Here is a 15436-nt window from a genome sequence, read left to right on the forward strand (position 1 = left end):
AGAGCAGAGGCTCAGGCTCCCGGCACCGTGCATCCTGGCGTTTTTGGAAGATCGGAAAGATGTAGTGCGCACACGGCGTGGTCCTCAGCCTGAGACCTCGGGTCCTGGTCGGTGTCCCCGACCTTGCGGGTCAAAAATTGCTGTGTGGCCTAGAAAACCATGCGCAGGGGGGCGGCTGGGTGGCTCCGTTGGCTTAAGTGTCAAAGTCTTGGTTTCGGCTCAGGTCCCGATCTTGGGGTCGTGAGGCTCTGCTCTCAGTGCACAGTCTGCTGAGACCCTCTGCCCTTCCCTCTGCTCATGCTCTGTACATAAATACATAAATAAGTAAACAAAATGTGCATTTTAAAAAGATTTTATTCATTCATGAGAGACAGAGAGAGAGGCAGAGACATAGGCAGAGGGAGAAGCAGGCTCCGTGCAGGGAGCCCGAAGCGGGACTCGATCCCAGGACCCCGGGGTCACACCCTGGGCTGAAGGCAGACGCCGGACCCCCGACCCCCGCAGGGCCCCTCTGTTTCTCCCCTGAACTAGCCTTTCCCCTCTGGGGAGACAAGAGCCCTCCTTCGCGACTCCCCACATCAGCACTGACCACTGTCGTCTCCCAGAGGTTCCTAAGGAAGGAAGTTGGGGACCCGTGCCCCACCGCGTGAGGACGTGAGTGCATGGCTGCGAACCCGGCCCCCCCCCCCCCCCCCCCCCGTGTGCGGGCTCCGCGCAGAAGTGTCGTCCACACGTGAGCCTTGGAAACGAAGTCCGTGCTCCAAGGTGAGGCCACTGGCCTGAGCAGGAGCCGCGTCTGTGCAGCCTTGGGTGCGCCCAGCCCCGTGGCAGCAGCGTCCGTGGGGGATCGAGCATCCTGCAAGCACGTCCAAGGCCGGGCAGAGGCCCCAGCCCCATCCCTGAGTCCGCAGCGCACCCGTCCACAGGCCGTGCCACGCAGGTGCCCGGGGCAGGCCTCGCACCCCGGGGTGAGGAAGCAAGATGCACAAAGACTTCCGCTCCCCGCAGGTTTTCGGGGCGCACCGCCTGTGCCCCAGCCCGCCTGCCACCCAGTGACCTGCCCCCACTTTGCAGCCCGGCGGGCACAGGCCTTCCTCCAGGTGACGGCGTCTCCCATGTCGCCTGTTTCCAACCACCCAACGTGGGGAAACCGCGCAGTCGGGTTCTTGGTGCCACGGCCGCACCCCGAAGCCCTGGTGTGATGTGTGACCCTGCGGCGTGGGGACCGGCTCCTGCCACCCGACGGCATCAGCTCTGGGTGCGTTGCCGTCCACGTCTCGCTGCAGGGAGGTGACATGGGGCCCGCGGGCGCCTTTCACTGCGGACATTTAAACTACCAGTTTCCCGTTTTGAAGTGGAGTCGCGGGTGTCATCTGATCGGCCCACGCTTGGCGTGGCTCTGCCCTCGCGGGAAGCCGCAGAGCAAACGGGAGGGCAAGTCCTTCAGGGCGAGTCAGCGGGAGCCCCGCGGCGGGGAGGCGTCAGCGACCTGGCCGCGCTCACCCTGAGGAACACGCTTGGATGCAGGAGTCGCAGGGAGGTTGTCCACGGACGTGTCTGGAGCTTTGTAAGAATCACGAGAGGTTTGGAAGTGAGGGCTGAGTGCAGGGCTCACGTGGGCGCCGGGCAGGGAGCGGGCGGCCGTCCCCCGGAGGGGTCCCGCATGGCCGCAAACCGCCGAGGGACCGTCTTCCCTGGCGCACGAGGTGGAGAAAGCGCGGAGCCCGCGCCGTGGGGCGCTGGGGCTGGGCCCGGGTGGAGCTCTGAGCACGGCTCTGCGTCCAGGCCGCCCCGGGCCCCGCGCGAGGCTCCTGCGGGGCCGCTCTCCCCACCGGCCACGGGCGCCAGGGCTCTGTCAGGGGTAAACTGAGGCTCTCCTCACTGGCGGAGCCACTCCTTCAGCTCCGGTTTTCCGACCCGGCGGCGGGTGCCCTCCCAAACGCTTGCCGCGTGGCGGCAAACACAGCTCACAGGGGGACGGGCCACCTACCGCATCAGGGCCCGGGACGCGCTCAGAAGGACATGAGCAAGGTGGCCTGAGAGGTCGGGAGCAGGGGAGCGAGCGGAGGGGGGGTCGGCGACGAGCCACGGAGCCATGGGAGGAGAGCGTGCGTGCAGAGGAAGCAGCACGTGCCAAGTCCCAGCCCTGGAAGTGCGTGGAGAGGCGGCCGGAGCCCCCGTGTTGCACCCCCCGCCTCCCCGCTGGGCCTCCTTCCTTTGCATCCCTGGGGCCCCTGGATGTCATCGAGTCATCGGGGGCCTTCCTGGCCACTCTGGCCGCTGCCGCCTGCCCCAGGACGTGCGCCCCAGCTGGCCCGTGTGTCCAGCCCCTGCTGCACCCTGTGCACAGAGCGGACGTGTGGCACTTGTCCAGATGACGGGCGCCCTGAGCCGCGCCGCGCTCGCCCCCACAGGCCTGGGCAGGGGGTGGGAGGGGGATGCACTGACCCGTCAGGCTGGGCGCTTCGCGGATGGTGGCCCGAAGGACCAGCGTGTGCGTGCTGACCCGGGCCGTGTGTGGAGCGCGCAGGGGGCGGAGGGGCGGGCCCCCGGCACTGGGCGGGGGCGGCACCAGTATCCTCCGCCTGCCATTTTCCCCGACGCCCTGCACGCATCCCGATTGAGTGACGGCAAACAGACTCTCCTCAAGGTAAGTGTTTCTCAAGGACCCAGCACGGCGCTGAGTGCGCGTCCCGCCGGGCGCACGTGTGGGGGGAGGCAGGTGCCCGTCCAGGGGCCCCCGTCCTGGGCCCCGGGGTGGCGTTGGGCTTGCACGGCTGTGTTTCCGTCCCGCAGGATCATGGGCCGCCAGCTGGGCCGCGCACTGGGGCTGCTGCTTGTGGCCGGCGCCGTGGCCGCGGCATCCTGCTGCGTGGCTGACGGCCGGAGGGCCCTGTACTGCTCCTGCAACCTCAGCCAGGTGCCCCCGGTCCCCAGCACCACCGAGATCCTCCTGCTGAGCTTCAACTACATCCGGGCCGTCACCCGCGCCTCGTTCCCCCTCCTGGAGCGGCTGCAGCTGCTGGAGCTGGGGACGCAGCAGACGCCCTTCAGCGTCGACAGAGAAGCCTTCAGGAACCTGCCCAACCTGCGCACCCTGGACCTGGGCAACAGCCGGGTGGATTTCCTGCATCCCGACGCCTTCCAGGGGCTGCCCCACCTGCAGGAACTCCGGCTGTTCGCCTGTGGCCTCTCCGACGTCGTGTTGACAGACGGTTATTTCAGAAACCTGGGGGCTTTGTCGCGCCTGGACCTGTCCAAAAATCAGATTGGGAGCCTCGAGCTTCACGCCTCCTTCCGGGAGCTGGGTTCCCTGAGGTCCGTGGACTTTTCCCTCAACCGGATCCCGGCTGCGTGTGAGCAGGGGCTCAGGCCCCTGCAGGGCAAGGCGCTCTCCCTTCTGAACCTCGCGGCCAATGGCCTGTACAGCCGGGCCCCCGTGGACTGGGGGCGGTGCGGGAACCCGTTCAGGAACGTGGTCCTGGAGACCCTGGACGTGTCTAACAACGGCTGGACCGCAGACGTCACGGGCAACGTCACCAGGGCCATCGGTGGGAGCCAGATCTCCTCCTTGGTGCTCGCCCACCACATCATGGGGCAGGGGTTTGGCTTCCGGAACATCCGGGACCCTGACCGGAGCACGTTCGCGGGGCTGGCCGGGAGCTCGGTGCTGCGGCTGGATCTGTCGCACGGCTTCGTCTTCTCCCTGAACGCCCGACTGTTCGAGGTGCTCGGGGACCTGAAGCTCCTGGACCTCGCCCACAACAAGATCAACAGGATCGCGGGAGAAGCGTTTCACGGCCTCGGCAGCGTCCAGGTTCTCAACCTGTCGCACAATCTCCTGGGCGAGCTCTATGACTCTGACTTCTCGGGGCTCGCGGAGGTCGCCTACATTGACCTGCAGCACAATCACATCGGGATCATCCAGGACCAGACGTTCAGATTCCTGGGGGCGCTTCGGACCCTGGATCTCCGCGACAACGCCCTCAAAACCGTTTCCTTCGTGCCCAGCATAGACACCATCTTCCTGGGCAACAACAAGCTGGAGACCGTGTCCCACATGGACCTCACAGCCAGCTTCCTGGAGCTGTCGGACAACAGGCTGGAGGACCTGGGCGACCTCTACTCGCTCCTCCGGGTCCCTGCCCTGCAGGTCCTCATCCTCAACCGCAACCGCCTGTCCGCGTGCCGTGGCGGACACGGCCCCACGGGCAGCGTCGGCCCAGAGAGGCTCTTCCTCGGGAGCAACATGCTGCAGCTGGCCTGGGAGACCGGGCGGTGCTGGGACGTGTTCCGGGGGCTGCCCCGGCTCCGGGTGCTGCACCTGAACCACAACTACCTGGCCGCCCTCCCGCCGGGGCTGCTGCGGGACCTCACGGCGCTGAGGGGCCTCGACCTGAGCGCCAACAGGCTGAGCACGCTGTCCCGGGGCGACCTGCCTGCTGCCTTGGAGGTGCTGGATGTGTCCAGGAACCAGCTCCTGTCCCTGGACCCCGGGCTGCTCGCCCCGCTCAGAGCCGTGGACCTAACGCACAACAAGTTCATCTGCGGCTGCGAGCTCCGTCCCTTGGTGAGGTGGCTCAACCGGACCAACGTCACTGTGTTCGGGTCCCGCGCAGACGTGCGCTGCGCCTACCCCAGCTTGCTTGCGGGGACGCCCCTGTCCTCTGTCTCCATGGAGGGCTGTGACGACGAGGAGGCCCTGCGGACCCTCACGTTCTCCCTCTTCATCTTCTCCACCGTCGGGGTCACGCTGTTCCTCCTGGCCGTCCTCGTGGCCGCCAAGCTCCGGGGCCTTTGCTTCCTCTGTTACAAGGCGGCCCGGCGCCTCCTGCCTGCGGGGCCCGCCGAGGACGGAGCGCCCGACGCGTACCAGTACGACGCCTACCTGTGCTTCAGCGGCAGAGACTTCGAGTGGGTGCAGCGCGCGCTGCTCAGGCACCTGGACGCTCAGTACAGCTCCCGAAACAGGCTGAACCTGTGCTTCGAGGAGAGGGACTTCGTCCCGGGGCGGGAGCACATCGCCAACATCCAGGACGCCGTGTGGAGCAGCCGCAAGGTGGTCTGTCTGGTGAGCAGGCACTTCCTCCGCGACGGGTGGTGCCTGGAGGCCTTCGCGGCCGCGCGGAGCCGCTGCGCGTCCCACCTGGACGGCGCCCTCGTCCTGGTGGTCGTGGGCTCCCTGTCGCAGTACCAGCTGAGGAGGCACCCGGCCATCGGGGGCTTCGTGCGGCAGCGCCGGTACTTGAGGTGGCCCGAGGATCTGCAGGACGTGGGCTGGTTCCTGGACACGCTCTCCCGACACATCCTGCAGGAGCAGAGGGGCGCGCGCGGGGATGGCGGCATCCCGCTGCGCACCGTGGCGGCCGTCGCCTAGCTGGCTGAGCCCAGGCCGCGGGGCTCTTGCCATTTGCACGGGTCACCGCTCTGGGCGCCGGTTTCCTACCTGGAGAACGTGACTGCACACGAAGCCCGTTCTCCCCGACCCGCCTCGGCAAGGGGTCCCGCCGGCCCTGGTCGCGGGCAAGGGGTGCCCAGGCTCTGCAGCGCGACACTGAGCGCGAACCCGAGGGAGGGCGAGCCCAGGTCCCCCTCGCCGCCTGACGGCCACTGCACACCTGGAGACCCCCTGGAGCAGCCCAGACTTGCAGGGTCATCGTTTCCTCAAAGAACCCTACGCGTCTCGCTTTCTGTCTTTGTCGTGTTTATTTTCATACAGAAAGGTTTTCCTGCAAACGCGTCAGGAGGCTTCAGCCAAGGAAGCTGTGCCGGCTTTGCCCTGTGGCTGCAGCACCGGGGGCCGCCCGACCTGGGGCTCAGTCTCCCAAATGTGCCCCGGTCCTGACCCTCAGATCACCCCCGACCTTCCTTCTGGAATGTTCCCTCGCTCTGCGCGTCCAGCCTCCGTGTTCCTCAGAGCCCAGCCGCCCGCCCCAGGGGAGCCTGCGAGCAGCGTCGTGTCGGGGCGGGGAGCCTGGGGGCCGCGGCCTGGATGCCAGCTCCGCGGAGGCCTTTCCCCCGAGGCCCGCCTCACCCACCCTCCCAGGCCGCGTTCAAGGCGTCTCCTGTCCCGTCCTCATCCCCATCGGTCTGGGGAGCTTCCTGGCACGACTGCCCGTTCCCGAGCCCCTGCAGCCTGCTGTGCATGGCCAGACCGTGAGCCCCGATGGCAGGGGACTCGGGCCCGGTCACCCTGCGCCCTGAGCCCCACGGGGTGCCCGGTCCACAGCAGGTGCTGGATCAGGCCCCGTGACCGAATGAGGTGTGCTGTGAAGCCCAGCGTCCCCGCGTCTGTGTCCGTGTCTGCTCCCAGGAGGACAGGGCAGACATGCGAGGGCAGGTGCCGGGCAGGCAGCAGAAGTGCTGGGCCTGGGGCTCAGCACGCACGGGCTCCTGGGGGGGACGGTCACAGCCTCGATGAGCAGCCAGGGGTTGGGGCTAGAAGGAGAGGATGGAGAGACTGGGTGTGGTGATGGAGGGGTGGGGGTGGGGATGGGGGACTGGGGGATGGGGGATGGAGAGGTGGGAGTGGAGATGGGAGTGGAAGGATGGAGGGGTAGGGGGTGAGGATGCCGGTGGGGAGGTAGAGTGGGGGATGGGGTGAGAAATGGTGGATGGGGATGGGGGATGGAGGGGCGATGGGATGGATGGATGGGGTGGAGGATGGGGTGGGGATGGAGGGGTGGGGATAGGGGATGGACAGATGGGGGTGGGGGATGGGGGATGCAGGGGTGGGTGGAGACAGGGATGGAGGAGTGAGGGTGGGGGTGGGGATGGAGGGGTGGGGTGGAGGACAGAGGGATGGGGATGGAGGGATGGGGTGGGGATGGGGGTGGGGGTGGGAAGGTAGAGTGGGAGATGGGATGGGATGGGGTGGAGATAGGGGATGGAGGGGTGGGGTGGGGTGGGGTGGAGGACGGGGTGGGGCATGAAGCAGGAGGGCAGAGTGAAGAGGCCTCTTGAGCGTCGTCCCAGGGGCCTCGAGCGGAGGCGGCCCTTGGGCCTCACCTGGAGCCCAGCCTGGGGGAGGCAGAGGCCACCCACTGAGGACGCGCTTCCCGCCGCAGGCGCCCGGCAGCCCTGCTGTCCCCATGGCAGGAACGGGGAGCCTGACGCCGCCTAGTGTCCCATCGGGGCTGCGGGCAGGGGACCCTGGGCTGGCGGGTGGGGGCTTGCGGCGCTGCCACCCCCGGTGCGCCCTGGCCTTCGCTGACGGTCCCGTGAGTGTTTCCCCAACGGAACCGGACACGCGGACGGACACGTGCAGGCGAAGCTGTCGCATGGCAGGCGGGTCGCACAGAAGTCGGCAGGGACGGGGCCGTCCCACTGCCCTTCGAATCCTCTTACTGAAAAGCCCAAATAGCAGAAGTTTTCCTAATGAAACAGTTGAAACGTGCTCACAGGTCGAGGTTCCTGCCGCAGTCTGGGGGGAGCAGGACGGTGGACCCACAGGCCGTCGCACTTCATTCCCCAGGTGCTGCTTCTCGCAAAGACTCAGCTTCCTGCGTCCTTTCCATGTGCCTCCTGCCGGGCTCCCCCCGCCCCCACTGTCCTGGGGCCTTGCGGCCTGGCCCTATCTGGTCCTGAGCCAACATGCTCCCCGCAAGACTCTGCGCCTCACGCCCCACCCCACGGCCCAGCCCGTCTGTAGCCCTGAGGCCCTCGTTTCCCAGCGGGTCGGGGAAGTAAGTGCAGACAAAGGTCAGCTCACAGTGGTGGCGGCGGGCGGTCCCTGAAGCTCCTGTGTCAGGCCCGGGCCCGGGACCTGAGGATGTCACCGTGCTCAGACGCCAGGTTGTTGTAGACGGAGTGATGGTCGTGCCCACCGTGCCCCGTGGACAGTCCCCGGTGGGGCCTGGACTCGATTTGTGACTTTGGGGCAAATCAGTGAACTCAGCTTATGTCTCCTTGTTTGGTTTATGGGACGAAGAGTAGGGTCGAGCCCGGCTGGGCACCTGGCGGCCTCTGCTGGTGGTCGGTCCTGCGCGTCCCCTCCTGGAGGTGCACGAGGACAGGTCCCGACCCCTGCCGGGGACAGCGGCATCCTCGTCTCCAGCACGGGGGCCCCTTTGGGACCGTTGGGGATCAGCCCACGAGCTGGCAACAACCCCAGGAGCCACGAGCACCTGCCCCGGCTGCACTCTAAAGGTGCGTGTGGCTGCCTCCGGGAAGCTCCCATCTTGGGGCGTCCTGTGCACCCGGGGATCCAGCCCCGCGTGTTGTACGTCCTGCAGAGACGCATTTCGATGGCGCCCTGCGCCCCTGTTTCGCCCCACAGTGCGGACCACAGGGAAGCCTCCTGCGAGGTCCGAGCAGGACGCACTGTGTTTGCTGCTTCACACCCTCCACCCCGCGGGAGGCCCGGGCTTCGGGGCTGGTGGACGGAGGACACGTGGCCACTTGATGGCCTTCGGGAGGCCCCTTGGACGGGGTCCCCAGGCCCCGCGTGCCGCCGCCCACCCTCCGGACACAGGGCTCCGCGTCTGGGCTGGTCCCTCCGAGGACAGCAGCCGGTGGGGTCCCTCGTGGCTCCGGGTGCCGCTGGGTGGCTTGGGTGTTAGAGGTACGCGGCGGGCAGGCTCGCAGCTATAGGGACACTCATTTCATCCGTGTTTAAGGCAGTTGGCGTGTAAAATCCTGACTTCGGTGCCGGCAGCCTTGGTGCTGGTCCACTCCCGCCGTGAAGCAGCCACACAGGACGTGTAGGCAGTGACGCAGGGCCGCTGGGCCTGGCCCCTCAGGGACCCCGTCCTCACCCCGCGGGGTGCACAGCCCCGGCGCCTCCCCACCAGCTCCGAGCCCCGATCTCATGGGACCAGAGTGTCGGCACAGCGGCAAGAGCACGTGGCGTCTCCCCGAGGGGATCCGGCCTGCCACCAGGTCGCCCTCGAGGTCACCGCCTGCACCAGCGCTGCCGAGGGTAAGAGCAGATGAAGCTTCAGAGCATCGCGATGCTCCTCGCCGCGACCTCCGCGCACACAGGAGCTGCTCGGTTCAGGATTCTCCGTCGTCTCAGCGGGGCGGTGACCGCGTGCCGGCCCGGTGGCCGTCTGCCAACAAAATTCTGAGCTGGTTATAAAATCAAAAGCGGAATAATTTCATCGTGTCCAAGACGCCACCGGTTGTCCTTTATTGGGTGAACCCCCGGGACACCTGATGGTTGCGTCACGCACCCCACTTGTTCGGGGTTACATGTGAGAGAACGTGCTCCAGGGCCCGTAGGATGAGCTCATGTGTCGTGCCACACGTGCCCCACCCACGTGGAAGCGTCTCCTCCACCCCAGGGCTCGGTCCAGTGCGTCCCCCGGGCAAGGCCCACGTTTCTCTGGCCCAGACGCCCCCACGGAGGAGGGTCCCTGGGTCCCTGGGCATCGGCTTTCTTCGCAGCGGGACCACGGGGGCCCTTTCGATGCAGGCGCGGCTGAAGCCACTGGGGCTGCGGGAGGTGGCACAGGCCAGGCGAAGGCTGGGAGGTGGACCCAGCCCGGGGCCATTGCTCGCCCCTTAGGGAAGGAGAAGTGACGCCCCTATACCTGTTGCAAATTTTGCCGGGATCCCGAGGCAGGAGCTGGGCCTTGGCCGCACGCGCCCAGGTGGGTCTCACGTGGGGTCCAGCCTTGCCTGTGGGGCCCGTTGGGGACCTTCGGAGCATCCCGTGGCCACACTGTGGCCCGGCTGCCCCAGGAGCTGTGTATCCACTGCCTGGGACCCCAACACGGCCCAGGGTTTGGCATCGCTGCTCCGGGTGCTCCCCCTGCCTCCTCACGTCCCCACACAGCAGCCAGGACCCTTCACCACGAGCCCCATCCTGTCGCCCTCCACCTCGACATCTCTAAACAGGACCTGAGTGCATTTAGGATAAAACTCAGGCTTCGGCTCTGAAGGCTGCTCTTGGGATGTGTCCAGGCCACCGCCAGCCTCCAGCAGGGGGTCCAGGGGCAACCTGGGGGGGGACCCAGGTGCCTGAGCGCCCTGGGCACCTGAGGACGGCCCAGGAGGCAGGAAGGAGGGGTCGGGGCATCGCAGGGGAAGGGAGCAGACCCTCCGCCTGCAGAATCTTCAAGCCTGAAGTGACATGGAGCCAGGCCGGCGTCCCCTCCACGGAAAGGCTTGTCCCTGCTGTACCTTGGTCTCTGCCCACCCCCCGCCCCCCGCCCCATGTCGGCAAACGCCTTGAGAGCTGGGGTCCTGCAGCTTGTCTGCTGGTTGGACCTTCTCCTCCTGCTCTCAGGGCTGCAGGCGCTCGTCTGCGACGTAGAAAGAAGGAAAGGGGGGCACTGAGGCGCCGGCCGGAGCGGAGCCGGATGTACCCCCGGGACTGCCGGGGAGAAGCCGCCGTGACCTTGGATTGGTACTAAGAACAGAGCGGCATCATTGGAGGGTTTTAAGCTCCAAGGGACACGAGCAGATTAGCGCTTTGAGACCTACCCCTGCTGCACGAGGACGATGGGTTGGAAAGACACTTCCTGAGGGCACAGGATTTAATTAAGAGACTTTAACATTTTTTTAATTGTATTTTAGGAACTCAGGCAGGAAGGCATGCGGGCAAAAAAGATGAGCTCCAGCAGGCGGGGCCCCAAGATGCTGTGCTGGGCTGCGGCTCTGGAGGCACAGGAGGGGTGGCAGGTGCTCCGGGTCTGGGGCAGCCGAAAGCCACGTGGGAACACAGCAGGCTGGGGAGCCCAGGAGGCCGCCCCCATGAAGGGCCCACCCAAGACCCCAGTGCTTCGGCTCACGGGGCTCGCGAGGATTCAGCGAGGTGGCTTGTCTCAGCACCCGGTACACAGCAGGTGCTCGCTACATGTTGGCCGGTATGACCTCAAAGCAAAGGGGCTACAGCCGGGGTCCGTGAGCAGTGGGCAGGCTGGGGATGCAGCTGGGGGGGCCCCGACGTCCCCTCGTGGCTCCTGGGGCTGCTGGTGGAATCCTGCCGCTTCGCCACAGGGGCGACACCTGAAGCTGGGCGACCGCAGAGGGAGGCGTCAAGGACGCTCCCAGGATTCCGGGCCGTTCAAGGGTCACATAGTGGAGCAGGGTCTGTGGGTGACAGCTTAGAGCAGAGGCCCTGGTGCCAGAGAGCCGGGGGCGCTTCGGCAGATTAGGGGAGGGACCCAGCTGGACATGCTGCTTTGGGCATCAATACAAAGGGAGAAGTTGAAGCAACAAGAGGAAGAATGTGCAGGATGAGCAACGCCGAGGTCAAGGACAGAGCAGTGGAAAACACCGATATTTAGAGGACACGGGATGGAGACAGGAGCAGAGAGGTGGGGATGGGCCAGGAGAGAGCAGCAGCACAACAGCCAGGAGCCTGGTTCCCAAAACAGAGACCCCTCTATTCACATTCCCTCCACCTGGTGGACGGATGGAAGGATGGGTGGACGGATGGAAGGAAGGATGGACGGATGGATGGTTGGAAGGACAGATGCATGGATGGATGGGAAGATAGATGGACGGATGGAAGGAAGGATGGAAGGAAGGGTGGACAGATGGATGGATGGACAGATGGATGGATGGACGGATGGATGGAAGGATAGAAGGATGGATGAATGGACAGAAGGATAAATTGAAGGAAGGATGGACAGAAGGATGGATGGACAGATGGATGGACAGAAGGACGAGTGGATGGAAGGATGGATGGATGGACAGAAGGATACACAGACAGATGGATGGAAGAAGGATGGATGGATGGAAGGAAGGATAAATTGAAGGAAGAAGGAACCGAAGGATGGATGGATGGATGGATGGATGGATGGATGGATGGATGGGTAGATAGAAGGATGGGTGGATGGGTGGAAGGAAGGATGGATGGACGGATAGACGGATGGAAGGATGGATGGATGATAGATGGACAGATGGATGGGCAGAAGGACGAGTGCATGGAAGGACGGATGGATGGACAGAAGGATGGACGGACGGAAGGATGGATGGGTGGGTGGATGGATGGATGGACAGATAGAAGGACAGAAGGATAGACAGACGGATGGAGGATGAAGGACAGAAGGATGGAGGATGGGTGGGTGAGGGGCCACAGACATTGTTGCCAGGCGCTGTGTGGAAATACCCTAAGAAAGGAGCCGGCTTTGGTCCTGGTCACGGATGCACTCAGCAGCGTCGGGAGCCACACGGCAGCTGTCTGGGGAATGAGCAGCACCAGAGGGAGGAGACAGGCGGTGTAGACGGCTCAGAGGCAGCCGGGCTGCGGACGGCAGGGGAGACACGTGTTAGAAGGGAGACGCAGTAGGTACAGGTTTTGGTTCTGCTGTAGACGGAAGAGACTTGAGGGTGTGCTGTGCCCACGGCGTGGAGAGACCTAGAGGAGGCGCCAGGGGCGCAGCGGGCGAGCGCGGGGGACACGGGGCTGGGAGCCTGCGCCACACCCAGGGCCGCACCGGGGGCCGCGAGCTCAGATGCTGCTGAGGTAAGCACACGAGCTGTTCCGCGTGGACGCCTGTCCCTGTCCCGCGAGCACGCAGCAGGTGTGCCCCTGGCCGAGCAGGCACCCCCCCTCTACACGTTTCGGGGAAACTTCCGTCGGTCCCTTCACACAACGTAGGGTGAGTGCGTGTGCAGCTTCGTCTTGCTTATTAGTCTCAGCTGGGACGGGTAAGCCGTGTAGACTCGTCCCGGAGAGAGCGCTCAGTCCTGGTGGCCCAGGTGTGCAAGGAGCGGGCGGCAGCGTCCCTGGCGTCCCCGCCGACACCGAGGAACCGCGACCCCGTGTTAGCTGCACCGCACTTTCGTGGCGATTGTCCTTGAAGCGTTGCGCTTTGGGGTCCGTGCGAAGTGAAGCACGTGCGGGAGAGAGCGAGCTCACGTGGCCTCGGCTGCTCTCGGCGGACGGGAGGTCGGCACGTGCGCTCGGACGCCAAAGGAACCACGCTCGCCGCCCGCGGGGCTGTACTGCAGACTCGGCAATGCTGGGCCGAGGACCCGCAGCTCAGAGGGACGCGGCCGGTCACGGCGCAGTGACTCCGACGCCCCCCCCCTCCAAGTGTAAGCAGACCGACCCCGAGATGCCCACTACGAGGCTTCCGGGGCGCTGCCAACGGCCCTGTCGTTAAAAGCAAGCCTCAAAGAGGAAGAAAACGCAGAGAGCACCCGAGCCGCCTCCAAAGACCCGAGGCCCTGCTCTGCCCTTCGCTGACGCCACAGACAACTGCCCGTGGTCCAGGACGGATGCACCTGAGGGCACGGATGGTCATGGCCGGGAGGCTGGACACCACAGGCCAGCGGCTCTGACGCCCCGGAGCACACCTGGAGCCCCTACTACACGACGGCGCCGCGACGTCCCGGGGCGAACCATGAGGACAACAAGCGAACAAGGAAAGCCAGGCCTGGCCTGGTTAGGGCGCTGGTTAGGGTGCTGGTTAGGGCGCGGGCTAGGGCGTTGGCTGGGGTGCTGGTCAGGGTGCTGGTTCGGGTGTGGGCTAGGGAGTGGGCTAGGGCCCCCCATACAGCAAGGGCCAGGAGGTATTGGGCACGTGGGGTTTGGAAGCAAGAGCGCAGCTCCGGTGACGACCTGGACGATTCTGCAGGCGAGTGTGAGGCCGGGCGCAGGGCCAACCCATCCACAGGAGCCGCGTGCAGGGGTGGGGGGAGCAGAGCCCTGCAGCCACACGCCTGCCTGTGCCGCCCGTGCTCCTTGGATGGGACCAGCGTCCTGGAGCCTCAGCCTCCCCTCCGTGGAGTCGGCTACGGTGCTGACCTGGGCTGACTGGAGGACGCGCTTTGCTCCCCTGTGTTAGGGGTCCACTGAGGAACATGGTTCGTGGGGTGGGAGGCACAGAGGAGGTCGGGCTTTGGGTTCTCACGTGCACGGGGCCGCACTGCATGAAGCACACCAGGGTGCAGGCTCTCCCGCCATCAGGTCCACGGCCGCCGGCCTCCGGGTCCCGACACGGGCAGCGCCGGCACGTGTGGTGCCAGCTCTGCACCAAGGTCGCGGTGCCCTGGTGGTGAGGGGGCGCCGGGAACAGCCTCACAGGGTGTCCCCCACCCACGCCTGGTCTCTGCAGCGCTGTCGGCCCCCAGGGGTCCCTGCCTCAGCACCAGCCCTCGGCCCTGGGTCTGCATGGCTGAGTCCCCCGCAGGGCCTGGCCGCAGCCCGAGGTGGCAGGTGCGGGAGGCGCAGCCGCTGTCCCCTGAGCGCGCCGTCCACCTCGACACGTGACCCTGAAGCCGTTAGCATCCCTGTCACGCGGAGTTTATTGAGTGGGAAGATTGTGAGGTGCGAACAGGCAAACTCCACTCTGGCCCCTGAAGAGAACAGCCGCCTGGTTCGGATCTGCCTCTGGCGCCAGACACCTCGGCCGCCACCCTCCTCCCTGCCCGAGGGCCCAGGGAGCAGCGGCTGCAGCCCCCTGGGCCAGGGGCTCTTCTAGTCACCTCCACGCCCAGAATTCTCAAGGGGGAGACGCTGCATGTGTGGGTCCCACGTCCGCCTGCATTTGGGACCCATGCATCCTGGGGGCCCGGCGTGTGGGGACGCGGTGGCCTGGCCTCCGGGGACCCGCAGCCTTCAGAACTGGGCACGGTGCCCCCCGCGCCCGGGGATGGGCCTAGGGGAGAGGCGGCCCTCTGCGGTGCCGGGGCCACAAGGGCGCGAGCTCAGGTGTGTGGACCGGCTGGGCGCAGCCTGGGGAGGCAGGAGGGGTCTGGATCTGCTGGGACCTCGAGGCCCCCACAGCGCTTGCCCTCGAGCCCCTCTGTGTGACCCTGGGGCTCTGCTTCCCCCACGGCCCTAACTCCTGCCTGGGGACAAGCTGGGCAGCCCTGCGGGAAGGTTCCTGGGGAGACCCAACCCTGCGGCCCCGGTGTCCCTGCTCGGGGTCCCCTGTCCCTCAGCCTCGGCTCCTCCTGCGCCCCCGGGCCCCTAGGCCCCCAGGCTGACCCAGCTTCAAGCCCCCCGCCCCCCCACTGCAGCGCGGCCGGGCAGAGCCATCCTTTGCTGTGGGCCCTCCTGACCAGAGACACCTGCGCGCTCCTTGCAGGGTGACCTTGACGGATGTCCTTGGGAGAGGGGCAGGGCGCAGCCTGACCGACCGCAGGGGAAGGGGGGGAGGAGGGCCTGGCCCGGGCTGGGGGCAGGGAGGGGCCGGCAGTTGCGGCTGCAGGTTCTGGGGCTCAGCCTGGAGCCCGACCAGGGGAGGTGGAGGCCGGGCCCTGAGGGGGGGGCGGGGTGGCCGAGCGTTCCTCCCCGGGTGCTGCCTGGGATGGGGCAGGGGCGGCCGCCCCCCAACCTGCACCCCGTGACCCTGCCTGCCTCCCAGCAGGTCAGGGCCCAGGGCCCTGCAGCGGCGAACGGCGGCACCCGCTTCACGCCCCACGCTCGGCTCCGGCTGCAGACAAGCCGCCCCCTGGACGCGGGCAGACCCGCGCTAACGGGACACGCGGTTTTGAACGGCGTCCCGGTTCCTGCCGTGTGCTCGCCTGGTGG

The 15436-nt window shown here is 66.6% G+C and overlaps 1 protein-coding gene and 2 long non-coding RNA genes across 3 annotated transcripts in view; all 3 read left to right on the forward strand.

Moving 5' to 3' along the window:
* The window catches only part of LOC119877936, a 29169-nt gene that overhangs the window by 3042 nt on the left and 10691 nt on the right, over window positions 1-15436 (forward strand). The window lies entirely within an intron of this gene.
* TLR5 (toll like receptor 5) lies at window positions 2801-5377 on the forward strand. Its single transcript, NM_001197176.1, is given in 1 exon segment — window positions 2801-5377. A coding segment is annotated over 1 exon segment (2577 nt).
* On the forward strand, window positions 6926-10582 carry LOC119868078. Its single transcript, XR_005385861.1, has 2 exons — window positions 6926-8148; window positions 8619-10582. It is a non-coding gene; the product is annotated as an uncharacterized LOC119868078 (long non-coding RNA).

This window comes from Canis lupus, chromosome 38 (assembly GCF_011100685.1).
Source record: "Canis lupus familiaris isolate Mischka breed German Shepherd chromosome 38, alternate assembly UU_Cfam_GSD_1.0, whole genome shotgun sequence".
NCBI classification, from domain to species: domain Eukaryota; kingdom Metazoa; phylum Chordata; class Mammalia; order Carnivora; family Canidae; genus Canis; species Canis lupus.